Source organism: Nuphar pumila, chromosome 2 (assembly GCF_984573655.1).
Source record: "Nuphar pumila chromosome 2, dmNupPumi1.hap1.1, whole genome shotgun sequence".
In the NCBI taxonomy this organism is placed as follows: Eukaryota; Viridiplantae; Streptophyta; class Magnoliopsida; order Nymphaeales; family Nymphaeaceae; genus Nuphar; species Nuphar pumila.
In genome coordinates, this window is record NC_143250.1 from 10,787,990 (window position 1) to 10,803,648 (window position 15,659).

The 15,659-nt window shown below is 35.1% G+C and overlaps 1 protein-coding gene across 1 annotated transcript; it reads right to left on the minus strand.

Moving 5' to 3' along the window:
• Nucleotides 1–3,032: 3,032 nt before the first annotated feature.
• Nucleotides 3,033–5,787, minus strand: LOC149844732 (putative pentatricopeptide repeat-containing protein At3g01580). Its single transcript, XM_089986107.1, has one exon. It carries the CDS (start codon nucleotides 5,785–5,787, stop codon nucleotides 3,607–3,609), a length of 2,181 nt encoding a protein of 726 aa, XP_089842233.1. The 3' UTR covers nucleotides 3,033–3,606.
• Nucleotides 5,788–15,659: the final 9,872 nt, after the last annotated feature.

Sequence of the window (15,659 nt, forward strand, 5' to 3'; positions counted from 1 at the left end):
ATTATGAAGGGTAAAAAGGTTCTAACAAAGTTGGGAATTTGTGATTTTAGATATGAGGAGAATAGCAAAAATTGTAGGGTTTTTAGGAAAACATGTCAAGTCAATTTCTGAATAAAAAATATAATTAATAAGATTTGAACTCTAACTTGTTGCTTGCGGACCAAACATTTCAATCCTCTTCATTCTATAATATAAAATATATGAAAAATGGTTGTACTTGATGGCAAAAATGAGGTGTTTTTTGAAATATCATATACTTTTTAAAATTTGTTTAATGTCCAAATTCTCAAGTATCTGACTTTAAAAGGATCATTTTAACCTTTACATGAGCAAATTTTCTCAAGTTCGAGTGATATATAGGTACGCTTCTGGGGTATCACAAATTCTCACTAAAAGGGACATTCACATTTTTTTTGCGTACCTCATGATGTTTGCATGACCAAATTTTCTACATCATGTTTTCATATCAATCAAATCAAATCAATATTTGTATCTTCAACAATACTAACATGTCAGTCAGGCTTTTTTCTCCAATATTCACTTGACTCAATGTTTCATACAAGTATAGTTGCTCTCCATACAAATTCATTGACGTGATTCAAGTCTTACAGCAGTTTCACATATGATACATGAATTGACTTCTCCCCATTGTTGATGAATAAACAGGTGCCCAAGAAGTAAAGCAATAATACCCTCAACTCCCTCCACACACACACACACACACAATGATAATTTAATATAGATATGACAAATTAATGAATGATTATATAATCTAGAATCAACACAAAAACACACCTATATATAAATAAATATATATATATAGATAACAATTTAATGAATGATTGAATATAACATTGAAATTGATTATAAACATCTTACAAATATATTATACACAATAACTTCTAAAAAAAGTACATGTCCACAAGAATTAAAACTTTTTTATTATTGCAACCTCTTCTTCAAAGCACACTTTCATACTTTTCACAAGTGAGGCCTTTTCCTTTTGCAGAGGTACCTCCTTTGTAGAGGAATCTATACTTTTCTTCTCCTTTGGCTGAAGATCATCAACATCATTCACCACATCAGCCATGGCATCCTCACCACTGTCATTTTAGGTGGTCACATCTCCTGCTTCCTGTAGATGGGCATTGAGGTTTGCAATAGCCTTAAACTCAATCAATAGCTCATTTAACTTTTTCACCACTAACTGCACACATGAATCTTCCTCTGTAGAAGATTTTGGGATGTGAGACAAGGTCTTTGCTATAGGCTTCTCAACCTTTTTTTTATAATACTTTTAGCCACTGAAGGGCTGACTTCTTATTTGAGCTCAACTTTATAGGGCCCCTCTTACTCATGTTGTAGTGGAATATGTCAGTCACCTATATTTTTGGCCATGGAGCAGATTCCTTCTCTGCCCACATGTCAAGCCTCAATTGTACTTCATAGTCGAACCGATCAGTAAGTGGATAAAGTATACATTGCTCTCTTTACAATGTTTTATCAAGAGGTGTTGGTGTAGGTACTATTGCCACTATGACAGTCCCTTAATTTGTCAAATTTTCTACAAAAACAAAATGAACAATTGGTGATTAGTACTTATTGTCTTTAAAACAAATTAAGAGGCATATGAGAAATGAAAAAACTTTTTATCATAAAATCCAAATCAAGATCCACAAAATGAATTAGATTTACAATCAAAAGTAAAATCAAGTAGCATCAAGAAATAAAATGCAATGTATAAGATAAACAAGCATGCATAAATGTAAATCAAGCATCACATTTAATGCTAGTATGAACATTCACAAAAAGATAAGAAGATTTACATTTAAGTCTTCAAAAAATTTGCAAATCTCATGTCCAATGTGTGAATGTTCAAAAACTCCTTAAATGAGATACAATATCCACATATATGCGAATTTAGTACAATATTTGTAAAGTTATGATAGATTTCTATTATAATAAGTTAACAGATTTAGTTATATGAACTTTATACTATATATACACATTTAGTGAAATATTTGCGAAATTACAAGTTTCAATTACAAAAAGTTTATAGATTTAATTATGCAAACTTTATACTATATTTAAAAATATAGTAGAATATTTACTAAGTTTTGAGAGATTTTAGTTTTAAAAAATTCATAGATTTGATTGTGCAAACTTTATACTATGTATGTGAAGTTAGTTTGCGAAAGTTCAAGGGGTTTCAGTTACAAGAAGTTTGCCGATTTGGTCATGCAAGCTTCGTACAATATATGCAAATGTAGTGAAATATTTGCAAAGTTACGACGGATTTTAGTTAAATGAAGTTCGAAGATTTTGTTATGCGAACATCGTGAGGCCTGCAAAAAATGTGTGAATCTAACTTTTAGTGAAAGTCTGCAATACCCAAAGAGTGTATCGATATATTTCATGAACTCGAAGAAATTTGCTCGTATGAAGGTTAAAATGCGCTTTTTAAAGCCGGATATTTGTGAATATAGACATAGGGCAGATTTAAAAAATTGTAAGGCATTTCGGAAAATGCATCATTTTTGTAGTACAATGCGGTCATTTTAAAAATCTATTTATTATTAATAAACGAGTCTATATGAACCTAGCCAAAACGAACATTGGTTGTTCATGTTCGATCTTGTCAAGCCTATTTCACAAGCTCGTTATGAGCCGAGCCACAAGCAGCTCATCTTGTTTCCCAGCCCTCTCTACTACATATACAGTGTCAACCAATGTTGCCTTCCAAGCATACATCATTTCCAATGCAAGTTTCTGCTGCAGTCCTATGACAAACGTTCTATGACACATTTTGAGACCCCTTGCTGTAAGATAGTCTAACTATATCTATCCGGTTGCAGGTTTGATCCCCCTTAGCTATTTGCTTGTCCAAGGCATTGATGGGAGATTTTCCCAGTAAAAATGTTTGATTCTTTGATCCAAGTGAATGTAAAAGATTAACAAAGAAAACACAAACATTAAAAAGTTGCAGAAGCCCACAGAAAGAGGAATCAAAGGGTGAAAAATCAAGAAACATTAGCTTTCCCTAAGTGGGATTCATCTGTTCAATACAAATTGAATCCAGTGAAAATGTGTTACAAGCCCCACAAGTGGGAAATAACATAAATAACTAGTTAGAATTCATATTTGTTTCTCCAGTTTACTTATGTTATTTCCTGTTCTAGTTAATTTCTTACAATTTCAGTTCTATTTCCTGTTTTTCCTAGATAAATTTGTAGCTGGATAAAAAAAAATCTGTAAACTGGAAACTTTGCATCATTTTCCCTCATAATTCTCTACCGTCTCCATCATCTAACCCAAAACCTCCAGAGATCTGGTATCAACATGTATCTTCCCAAGTCTTTCTCATGAAATAAATTATAAATAATGAGTTGCTCGTGTAACATGCTAATTTACATGCATCAACCTTTTCTGAACTTCCACTGTACTTGAGACTTCTCTGGGTGCAGACCAATTATTTCAATTTCACAAATCATTCCACAGATTGAGATGCTCAGGTTGCTTCATAACAATCAATCAACAACCATATGAACCCATACAGGTGATTTCATGAATTCTAACTTTAGTCAGCCATTGATTTGTTTGTGATGCTTAGACTAGTCCACAGCCTTCACTTTCTTCCTCATCATTTGATAAAAAATCTCCATCAGGGATGTAGCCTTCTTCTTTCATCATCACTGTCAATCTCTTCATTAAGTTGCAAATTTCCTTTGACTCAGAATGCAATCTATAGCCAGCTAAAAAAGAGTGAACCTTGTTTCCGACTTCTATCGAACTAATCCCAGGTATCTGCATGAAGGTTTTTCCTTTCATCATAGTTCTCACATTTGCCACACCATCCCATCTAGCTCCATCTGCATATATATTCGACAGGAGCACATAGTAACCTCTATGGTTTGGATCTAAATAAAACAACTTACTAGCAGCAAGCTCCCCTAGTTCTATATTCTGATGAATTCTACATGCACCAAGCAAAGCACCCCACACTTGAGAATCAGCTTTAATAGGCATACTATTAATAAACTCCAAAGCCTTGTCCAATTGGCCAGTGCGACCAAGGAGATCAACCATACAAGCGTAGTGCTCTGTCATGGGGGGGCATTCATGTTCATGAACCATGCTATTGAAAAGTTTCCATGCCTCATCAATTAGACCACCATGACTGCAAGCAGACAACACTGAAACAAAGGTGATGCAGTTCGGCTTCAAACCAGTCTCAAGCATCTGTTCAAACAGATGAAGAGCTTCTAATCCAAATCCATGAATTCCATAGCCTGCAATGATTGAACTCCATGCAACCACATCTTTCTCTTCCAATCTGTGAAACACTTCAACGGCATTGTCTAAGCTGCCACATTTTGCATACAAGTCTATTAGGGATGCCCCTACGAAAACCTTCTGCTCAAAACCACTTCGAATCAAGTAACTATGGAGGCATAGAGCCTGCCGCAACTTCCCTGATTGTGCACATGATGAGAGAACTTTTACAACAGTAACTGCATCAGGCAAAATATCAGCCAATAACATACTACAAAACACACCCAAGGACTTGTGAGCAAGACCATTTAGAGCATAACCACTGATCAGAGCAGCCCAAGCAACAACATCCTTGTTACGCATCCGAGAGAACAGCTCGAGAGCTTCATCAACATGTGAACACTTCATATACATATCCATCAGAGCAGTGGAAACAGAAGTCTCCATCTCAAAACCTTTGCGGACAGCGAATTCGTGAATTTTCTTGCCTTCTTCCAATGCAGAAGCAGCAGCACATGCTTGCAGAGCACTGACAACTGTAACATAATTGGGCTCAAAGTGTCCTTTAAGCATCTCTCTATAAGCATCCATTGCCTCTTTAGCTTGCTCATTCTGAACATAGCCGCCGATCACAGTGCTCCATGAGATCACATCTCTTAACTGCATACTATCAAAGACCCTGGTAGCGAGATCCATGACACCCAACTTTGCATATAGATTCAACAACGCATTATTCAGAGATAAATTCGAATCAAGACTCCGTCTAACTACATAGCAATGGCAACACTTCCCGCTGTCAAGGCTCCCCAGTTGAGTACAAGCAGATAGAACGCTAATCAAAGTGATTGTGTCTGGCGAAATTTTCGCTAAAAGCATTCGAGAAAAGAATTCGAGTGCCTCCTTTCCACTACAATTCTGTTGGTACCCACTGACCATGGAAGTCCAAAGAACAACATCTGGTTGTGGGTATCTCGTAAACACGCGGTAGGCATCCTCCATGGCACCACACTTCGAGTACATATCGATCAAAGCTGCACCCACAAACATATCAAGCTCGATATCGGTACCGACAATAGAACCATGAATCTGCTTTCCCATCTCAAGTGCGGCTAGCCCACCGCAGGCTCTGAGAGCAATGGGGACAGTATAGTTGTCCACCTCGGTGCCTAGCCTCCTCATCTCGTAAAAGAGCTGCAGAGTTTCATCCCACAGTTTCTCCTTGCAATAGCCTCTGAGTATGGTGTTCCAGAGGTAGACGTTTCTCTTAGGCATTTCGTCGAACACTTTGCGCGCAGACTCCAGCGAGCCGAAACTGGCGTAGAGGGCCGCAAGTTTGGTGCGGCAGAAGTCGCTGCATGCTGCGAGACCGATCTTGTGCAACTGGGAATGAAGTTGGCGGAGTGAGTGTGCATCTGTGCTTGCTTCCAGGAGGCGGAAGATCGTGGTAGCACTAGTGGTGGCGTCAAGGTGGTGATTGATACAAGCTCGGGTGGCCAACGTCTTCCCTCTTTGCATCTCTTTAGGGTTGGTTGGTACATTTTAGCTGGTGCAGCAGCGCATGAGAGAGAGAGAGAGAGAGAGAGAGAGAGAGAGAGAGAAATCAAAAGTTGACTGGAATGCAAGGGCTGCCTGTGATAGAAAGCAGATCAGGTCATGCTGAACATGAGCGTTTTTTCTCATGCTGACATCGTGGCCGTCTGTTTGCATTTTGGATGATGAGCGTTTTTTCTCATGCTGACATCGTGGCCGTCTGTTTGCATTTTGGATGAATGCCACGTGGTTTTGTTGACTTTTGAGCTTTTGAAAATGCAAATCGGATGGCCATGTCGGCATGAGCAAAAACGCTCATGTCCACCTGATCTGCCTCCCCTGTGATAGGGTGACTTGTAAATGTCCCCAAGTTATTGTTGATTGGACGTCACAAGTTCCAATCACTAGTGGTGTCTCCTATGCAAGGTTGAAGCTGAGTGTACTTCAAGCCAATCAATAGAGAGTTTTCTCTTGAATTATAAAAAAGAAAATGATTTAGAAAGAAAATGAGAGAAACCAAAAGTAGCGTAGGGAAATATTTAAAACTGAAATGCTTGTACTGTACAGTCAAAACAGACAAATATACGGTTCTTACTTTTTTTTTATGCTTTTACCAATCACAATTGGTAATTTTTGATATTCTCGGGTTACAAGGCTAAAAGTGGATGGACTTACAAAATTCGTCAACAAAATGATATATAAGGTTGTGATATTTTAAAAAGATTATAAAATTTTAAAATACTTGTGAAACTCATGACGATTATTGCATAAGTGTTGTGAAAGTTTGTACCTTGCGAAATATTAAAAGAATATCATATGAGGTATTGCAACATTACGAAAAACTTGCTAAAGTTCGATATTGAGAAATTGTAACGAGTATTGTGAATCTTGCAAAATTTTGTTTTAAATAAATGATATTTTATTTCTTAACCCTTTATTTTGCATATGGATGTCTTATTTTTGTAACCCTATAGTTCTTGTGGTACTCAACCCCTTATTTGCATCAGGACGCCTTACATGGATATAATTTTGACAGAATGAATAAAAACTTTAATGTCATTTGGCTATAAAGTTCATTCATGGTTATATTTAAAAACTTTTTTATAATTTTAAATGAAAGGTTAATAGAATTTGTAGTTGTTTTGTTATGTTTTTGGATGAATTTTAGTTATAAATTTTAGTTTTGTTTATATGTATTATTAAACTATTAAAAAGTAGATTTGTTTTGTAAGAGTGAAATTTAAAGCAAAAATATCGAATAAGTAAAAAAATCACATATTTAAAATATATATATATACATGCAAATGTATATAAAAATCCGCATGTATATGTGTAACTTGTTCTTTCACAAAATGAAGTCGCTCATACATTTTACACTCATTTCATTATTTCACAAAATGAAGTTGCTCATACATAACATTTATTTCATTCTTTCACAAAATGAAGTCACCCATACTTTTCATTCATTATATTCTTTTACAAAATAAAGTCTCTCGTACATTTTGCATTCATGTCATTCTTTAACAAAATGATTTTTTCTATCCCACCCATACCATGTAATCAAACGCTGACTGCGAGATACACTAACTCTACATCATCTTTGTCCAACACATCTTTGAAGGGAACACACATATATAAGTGTGAATTTTTCATTCTTTCACAAAATAAAGTTACTCATACATTGCATTCATTCTATTCTTTCACAAGAATATTGATTCTCACTACCTCTTTAATGGAAAGAAAATAGAGTATGTGCAGAGGTATTATTATTTCTTAAGCTTCAAGAATGCCAAATTAAACCATATCTTTGATGGGGGATAAAACACAATATATCGTCATTGATTATACACTCTTTGTTGTTCTCCTAATTTTTTCTATTCCACCCATACTATGTGATCGAACAAACGCTAATTGTGAGATACATTGACTTTACATCATCATTGTCCAATACATTTTTTCGGCTATCACAGTTCATTAGAGCAGATGCCTTTTGCATCATCATCATTCATGTTCTCTATGGTGAGAATGCAGCACTCACAAACTTTTGGTTTCCTATTCTACTCATACCATAAGATTTTACCACTGACCAATGTTGTTATCGAAAAACTCATCATCGATAAAAAGTCATTGATCTTTTCACCGTCGATGATTTTTTCAAAAAAACTCACCACCGATGAAGTACTGCTAATCTTTTACCATCGATGCTTTTATCGAAAAAACTCAACATCGATGAAATGTCGTTAATGTTTACACCACCGATGCTTTTATTAAAAAAACTCACTCTTGATGAAGTGTCACTCATGCTTTTACCAGAAAACCCATTGTCGATGAGGTGTCATACATGCTTTCGAGGTTTACGTCGATGAACCGCCACCGATGAGGAGTTTTCATAAAGCATGAATATCAGAAAGATTAGAAACCAAAAGAACCCTATGGTGGAGAAAATAAGACATTGAGATGCAAATAAGGGGTTGAGAAACAAAGCGTCATTTATATAAAAAAATCATAAGAAAAATGAATTTTGCAATACCCATGTGATACTCACCGTAATTTCGTAATATTGAACTTTTATAATTTTTTTATAATTTTACAATTAATATCTAGTGAGATACTCTTTTGAAACCGCAACACTTAAAGAATTTTTGTAACATTTCTTGCGATACTTGTCATGAGTTTTGCAAGTGTTTTAAAATTTTGCAATCTTTTGTGGAATATCACAACTTAAGATGTGATTTTATTGACAACTTTCGTGGATTATCAAAAAAGAAAAGAAAAAGGCTATTATAATGAATGAGGTGGTGGCTGATCTCAAGAGAATAATCAGTTCTCTAACAATCATTTATAAGGACACCGAAGAGGTTCTCAAAATAATCAGTTCAATCATAACCAACAGAACAATAAGTCATCTGGGAGAGTTGGTGTCAGTATTGTGATCGTTGAACCCACATTGCTCGCTAGTGTTATAACACTGCAAGGACATTCTCTGCCTTAGCTGTGTCATCCCAAACAAATCAGGTGTGGCATGCAGATACAGGCGCAATCCACCACATTACTTTCAATGATTAGGATATGGTTCGATGGACTGAATATGGAGGACTTGAGATGGTAATGGTTGGAAATGGTGCTCAGCTTCTGATATCGAACACTAGTACACTCATCCTCCAACAAAAATAAATTTATCTTACATGATGTTTTACATGCTCCAAACATAGCACATAATCTCATTTATGTAGAAAAGTTCACCAGAGATGATGATTATGCCTTTGTTTTTACTAAATTTGGTTTTATTATTAAGGATCTGTCAAATATTGCATTAACAATCGATGTGTGATGGGTTTTACTCGTTCACTTTAAGAATAGAGAATAAGGATCAAGTCAAGATAAGTTCAAATAAAGCTCCAGTCATTTTCCTTAGTAAGCACATGACAATGAAGGAATAACATAGGCGTCTTGGTTATCCACATCAAAAAGTTTTAAATTTTCAGAAAAAAAATAATTATATGAAGGTGAATGGTGACTAGTAGGTTTCAGTGTTCCAATTGTTTGTTAGGAAAGTGTCATAAACTTTCGTTCAATAAGTCTTTGACAAAAAAACTTGTGCTCCATTTAAGATTGTTCCCACTGATTTGTGGGGACCAACATCGATTCTCTCTAGAGAAGGAAATCACTATTATTTCCTACTCGTTGATGAGTTTTCTCGATTCTCTTAGATATTCTTATTGTCTCGAAAATAAGATGCTTTAGATTGCTTTAAAAATTTTCAGCAGATTGTTGAAAAGCAACTTTGGTTTTTTTATTAAGACTTTTCAAAGCGATGTTGAGGAGGAATTTATAAGTGTTCAATTTATAGTTTTTTTGAAACAACAAGGCATAATTCATCGTCTCTCATGTCTGCATACACCTCAACAAAATGGACTTTGGTGAAGACTGACCACAAGTCGGTCCACGACCAAGACACCTAAACTAAATTCTATTGAGGAAGCAGTCAAAGTGAAATTTCAGAAATATGATAGTGACTGATACTACTGGAATTCGCCTCAGTATTTCACTAAATTTGAAAAAATGATCAACAGAGAAAACATTGACAACAAAAATATCTTTTCAATGCTTCAAAAGTCATAATTTTTTTATATCAGGCTGCCAAGATATGATACGAATAATAGGTCTGACTGATGCACTAGAAATACAATCACCCAAATGGCTGTACTCTATGTTTGAGTCCATTTTCTGTGATCGTAAAGACATATTCGTAAAGACAGAATATGTTAGCAAACTGTACATGTAAAATACCGGCGAGTTTGTTAGCTTACCAATGAATCTAAGCACACACAAAATAGACCAGTATCTAAGGAGATGCACTTCGATTACTGGGACTGGGTCAGACGGACCAAAATGCAGAAACGCACAATAAACACGAACACACAAGATTTTATTTTCAATTTTTAATTTTTTGGTGATTAAAGTGCGATGTGCACTGAAAATGCACTTCTGATGGTGATTTCTCTAATTTTCAAAATCCCTTCCTCTGAAACCCAACTCCAGTTAGACAATGCTAAACTAAAACACAAAAGATAATCAACCACACAAGATTTCAAGAAAATAACTTTACAAATCTGAATTCTTTCAAAAAGCATACAAGTTTTAAATATTATGCAAACACAATCCAAACTCTAATAATGACATGACAGATTAACAAAGCAATCACATCATCCACAACACAAGTTTAATAAAGCAATCACATTCTAGCCAAACCGATGAAGACAGAAATTGTCTGATTCAAGCAACAAATACGCTCCTTCAATTTCAATGGTCACAAGATAAGAAGTGTAGTCTAAAACTACTACCAGGGAACACAAGCAGTATTATGGTTCATGAACAACAACGATGGTACACTCGAACAACAGCAATAATGCATGTCCAATTATCTACGAATGATCTTGAAGTAAACAAGATACTCTACATCATCCCCTACATTTAAAAGGCTTCATTCTCAGAGCCAAGTCCTCCTCAAGTAATTCTCCATGGTACCGCTACAAATGCTTGACATTAAATACATTCAAAGTCTTGAAATAATTTGTTTGTTTAACCCTGTAAGCATTTTTATTAATAACATTAGTAACCTCATAAGGACCAATGCGCCAGAATGCTAATTTTTCATGCATATCTTGAGGCATTCTTTCCTTGGTTAAAGTAACCCAAACAATATCATCAGTTTAAAAAATTACCTTGCAAGGCTTCTTATCATAATTAGCTTTGTACTTACCAATACTCTCTTGCAATTTTTGATGTACATGTTCATGAATATTATGAAAGAAAAAACACGATCCTAGACAGAATTTAAAGCAGGACCAACAATAGGAATAAGAGCAAAATCTGCAGAAGAATATGGGTTAGATCTCTACAAAATAGAAAATGGATTGAAATCGATGGATCTATTGACAGACTAGTTACACACAAATTCAGCTTAGGCAAGTATATAGGGTCAAGATTTAAGTTTATCACCAACTAATGCTCTCAATAGGTTACATAAGGATCTATTCACAACTTTTGTTTGCCCATCAGTTTGTGAATGATAAACAATACTAAAATGAAATGAAGTTCCTAATTTCTTCCATAAATGTCTCCAAATATGCTCTACAAATTTAGCATCCATATATGAAGTTGTAGTTTTATGAATATCATGCAATTTATAGACTTCTTTGAAAAACAAATCAGCTATGTGAGACACATCCATAGTTTTCCTACAGGATATAAATCTAGTCTTCTTTATATATCTATCCACCACAACAAAAATTGAACCTAGTCCATGAGATATTTTAGGTAGACCTAATACAAAATTTATTGTGATGTCTTGCCATGGTTTTTCAAGAATGAGTAAGGGTAAATATAATTCAACATTAGTGACACTACCCTTAGCTATGTGACATGTATGACATTTCTCTACAATTCTAGTCACATCTCTTCTCATATGTGACCAAAAATATATGGAAGACACTACATGGTTTTATCTCTACCAAAATGCCTTCATTATGCAAATCATAAATGAGCCTGATTCTAACCGAACAAACAATCAGGTATACAAAGCAAATTTTACTTAAACAAAAATCTATCAACTAAAAAAAATCAACATGCTTATTCTCATTCACTTTATTAACAATTTTTGAAAAATAACTATCACTAGCATATAAAGAAGCAAACCCTTCAAAACCCAAAACAAACATTTTCATGGTAGAAAGTAAAGAACTTTTCCTACTTAATGCATTAGTCATAACATTGTCTTTACCAATTTTATGTTTCAAAACAAAACTAAACTCTTGTAAATATTCAACCTATTTAGCTCTACATGCATTTAATTTAATTAATATATTTTAATGCCTCATGATTAGTATGCAAAATAAATTCCCTATGCACAAGATAATGACATCAATTCATGAAAGCTTTAACAATAGTATAAAACTCTTTATCGTAAATATTGTATTTTAATTTGCCTTCATTCATCTTTTCACTTAAGTAGACAATGCGTTTATCTTCTTGACTTAAGATGGCACCTATACCAACACCAGATGCATCACATGACAAATCAAATTCAAGATCAAAGGCAGGCAAAGCCAAAACAGAGGTAGAACACAAATGTGCTTTTAATAATTTAAAAGACTTTTGAGTCTCAATGTTCCACTGAAAAGTTTTTCCCTTTATGCAATCAATCAATGGGCAATAATGCTACTAAAATGCAGAATAAACCTTTTATAAAATAATGTTAACTCATGAAAGCTCCTAACAACCGTAATAGAGTTTGGCATGGGTCAATCTCTAATGGACTTTACCTTTGACGGATCAATAAAAATTCCTATTGTGGACACAACATACCCTAAAAACAAAACCTCAATAGCCAAGATCAAGCACTTATCATAAACATAAAATTGTTCTTTTTTAAGCATGTCAAAAACTAATCTCAAATTATGCAAATGCTCATGCTCACTCTTGCTATAAATGAGTATATCATCAAAATAGACAACAAAAAATTTTCCTATATATGGTTTAAAAAATTGGTTTATGATCTTCATAAAAGTAGATGGGGCATTGAATAACCCAAAGGGCATCACAAGCCACTCATAAAGTCCATCACGAGTCTTAAATGCAGGCTTCTACTCATCACCTAGACTAACCCTAATCTAGTGATATCCACTCCCCAAATCAAATTTAGAAAAAAAAATTGACCTTCTCAACTAATCTAGTAGGTCATCTAACCTAGGGATGGAGAACCTATATTTAACAGTGATTTTGTTAATAGCACGACTATCAATGCATATTCATATCAAGTACTATTTTTCTTTAGTACAAGTAATGCAAGAACCACACAAGGGCTAAGACTCTCTAATATGACCCTTTGGTAAAAGCTTTTTTACCTATCTACAAAGTTCTTTATACTCTATAGGACTCATCCTATAATGTTGGGCATGTGACAATGTTGCGCCTGGATGAAAATTTATATGGTGTTGCACATCTCTAAGTGGGGGTAAGCTAGCTTGAAGCTCTTAAGGGATGATGTCCTTGAATTCTTTCAACAATAGTAGGACTCTAAGATCGACCGGTAGAAAATTAGACTCACTCGAAGGGGTATAGACAATAAGAAATAACATACCTTGGTATGTTCTAATGCTTCCTAAAGCTCATGTCTCACGATGAATGCATTAGATAATTTAGCCTTAAAAAACTGCAGTCTTAGATGAAGTATGGTGGGGTTTGGGGTTTGTAGATAGATATGCAAATATAGAAGAAGATGATCCAGAAGATGATAATGATAATAGTGGCAAATTCTTATAAGACAATAAATGGATCTTCTTGGCCTCATATGTGAATGAGACCTATTATATTGCCAAGGTCTTCCTAAGATCATATGGCTCACATCCATGGGAAGCATGTCGCACCACACCTGATTAAAATATGTATTCTTTATAGAAAACTTGACCAGTCACTGCAGGTCGTTATAGATATTAATGCTCGAGGATGAGACCTAATGTTCAACTTTAACTTAGACACTACTTCAACAGAAATAATGTTCTCACAATAAATCGAATATATGATGAACTTACAAACTTCACCCTCATCAGTACATACAGACTAAAAAATATGGATACTCAACCATCTATCACTCGTATTATATCGATATGTTAAACACACTCCCCTAGAAATGAGCACCTCTCCTCTATCATGTAACAATGGATTCTCAACCTCAACTTCCTCTTCGACTTTCTCATCCTTCATATCATAACAAGGCTCAGAATCTGGATCAAAGCCTGAGTCATCATCCTCATGTATACCCTCAGTGAATAAGGCCTTACCCTTACACTCCGTCGACTTATGACTTAGCTTTCCACAAGTATAACACTTAATGGAGGCACCCGAATTAGCCAGTCTAGACTGTGATGAACCTAAAGCGCCCTGACTCACTATCATAGGCTGAGAACTGACATTAGAATGACTATATTAGGCAACAAACTTGCTAGCCGGTGTAGTAGATGACGACTAGTGGTCTTCATGAGCTGATCGACTCTAGCCAAAGTCTTCCTTTGTGAAGACTTCTCCCACTTTTTAGCTCATTTATGAGCTTCCTACACCAACCAACATTCAAAAAAATTAAACATATCTTGTAAATGAAAGCTCAAACCACCAATATACTTAGACGTCAATTGTTCTTCACTCTTATGAATATCATTTCTAGCTACTAAATCATGAAACTCATCTTTATATTGATTGACAGACTTTGTACCCTGTTTGAGGTTCTGGTACCTCTGGTATAACTCTCTATGGTAATTAAGAGGTATGAACTAAGCTCAAAGCTTTTGTTCCATATGCTCTCAACTCTCGATATGCGTTATTTCTTGATGCATACAGGTCTACTTGAGTTACCTCCACTAAGCGACAGCCCAACCCTTCAACCTACGGGCGACAAATCTCACTATCTTTTCTTCGAAAACCTCCTTTAACTTAAGGACCTCCCTAACCTCACCTAACCAGTCCAAGAACTCCTCAAGAGTGCTTGATCTCTTAAATTCAGGGATTTTAAACTTAACCAGAATCTCAATTGGATCTCCTAGGCAGATCCATGTTCCTAACTAAATGCAAACACATGTGAGGATCAAACTCGCTATCAAAATTATACTGACTCGCATCATAAGACCTTGGGATTTATGAGAACTATGATTGGATCGATACTCTCTCTAAGATTCTTCAGGTTAACTATTCAACTTGATGTTGCAAGTCACAATTTTTGCATCTAAGATCATGTGCTTCATTGTCAAAGTTGTAGTTGTCTCGACCATGACCTCCCATTCACTCAACATAGAAAATGCAGCCACGAACACACTAGAATCAACAAAGACCATACACTAGTTATGATACAAACAATGATGAAGACCGACCACGAGTCGGTCCGGCACCAAGTCACTGAAACTAAATTCTATTGTGGAAACAGTCAAAGTGAAATTTTAGAAATATGATAGTGACTGACACTACTAAAATTCACCTCAGTAGTTCACTAAATTTGAAAAAAATGATGAACAAATAAAACATAGACAACAGAAATATCTTTCCAATGCTTCAAAATTTGTAATTTTTTAGCATTAGGGTGCCAAGATATGATACGAATAACAGGTCAGACTGACGTACCAAAAATATGGTCACCCGAATGATTGTACTCTTTGTTCGGATCTATTTTCAGTGACTATAAAGACAGAATCTATCAGTAGATCGAACATTGAAAATATTGAGGAGTTTGTCAGCTTTTCAACAAATCTAAGCACGCACAAAACAAACTAGTATCTTAGGAGATACACTCTGATTTCTAGAACTGGCTC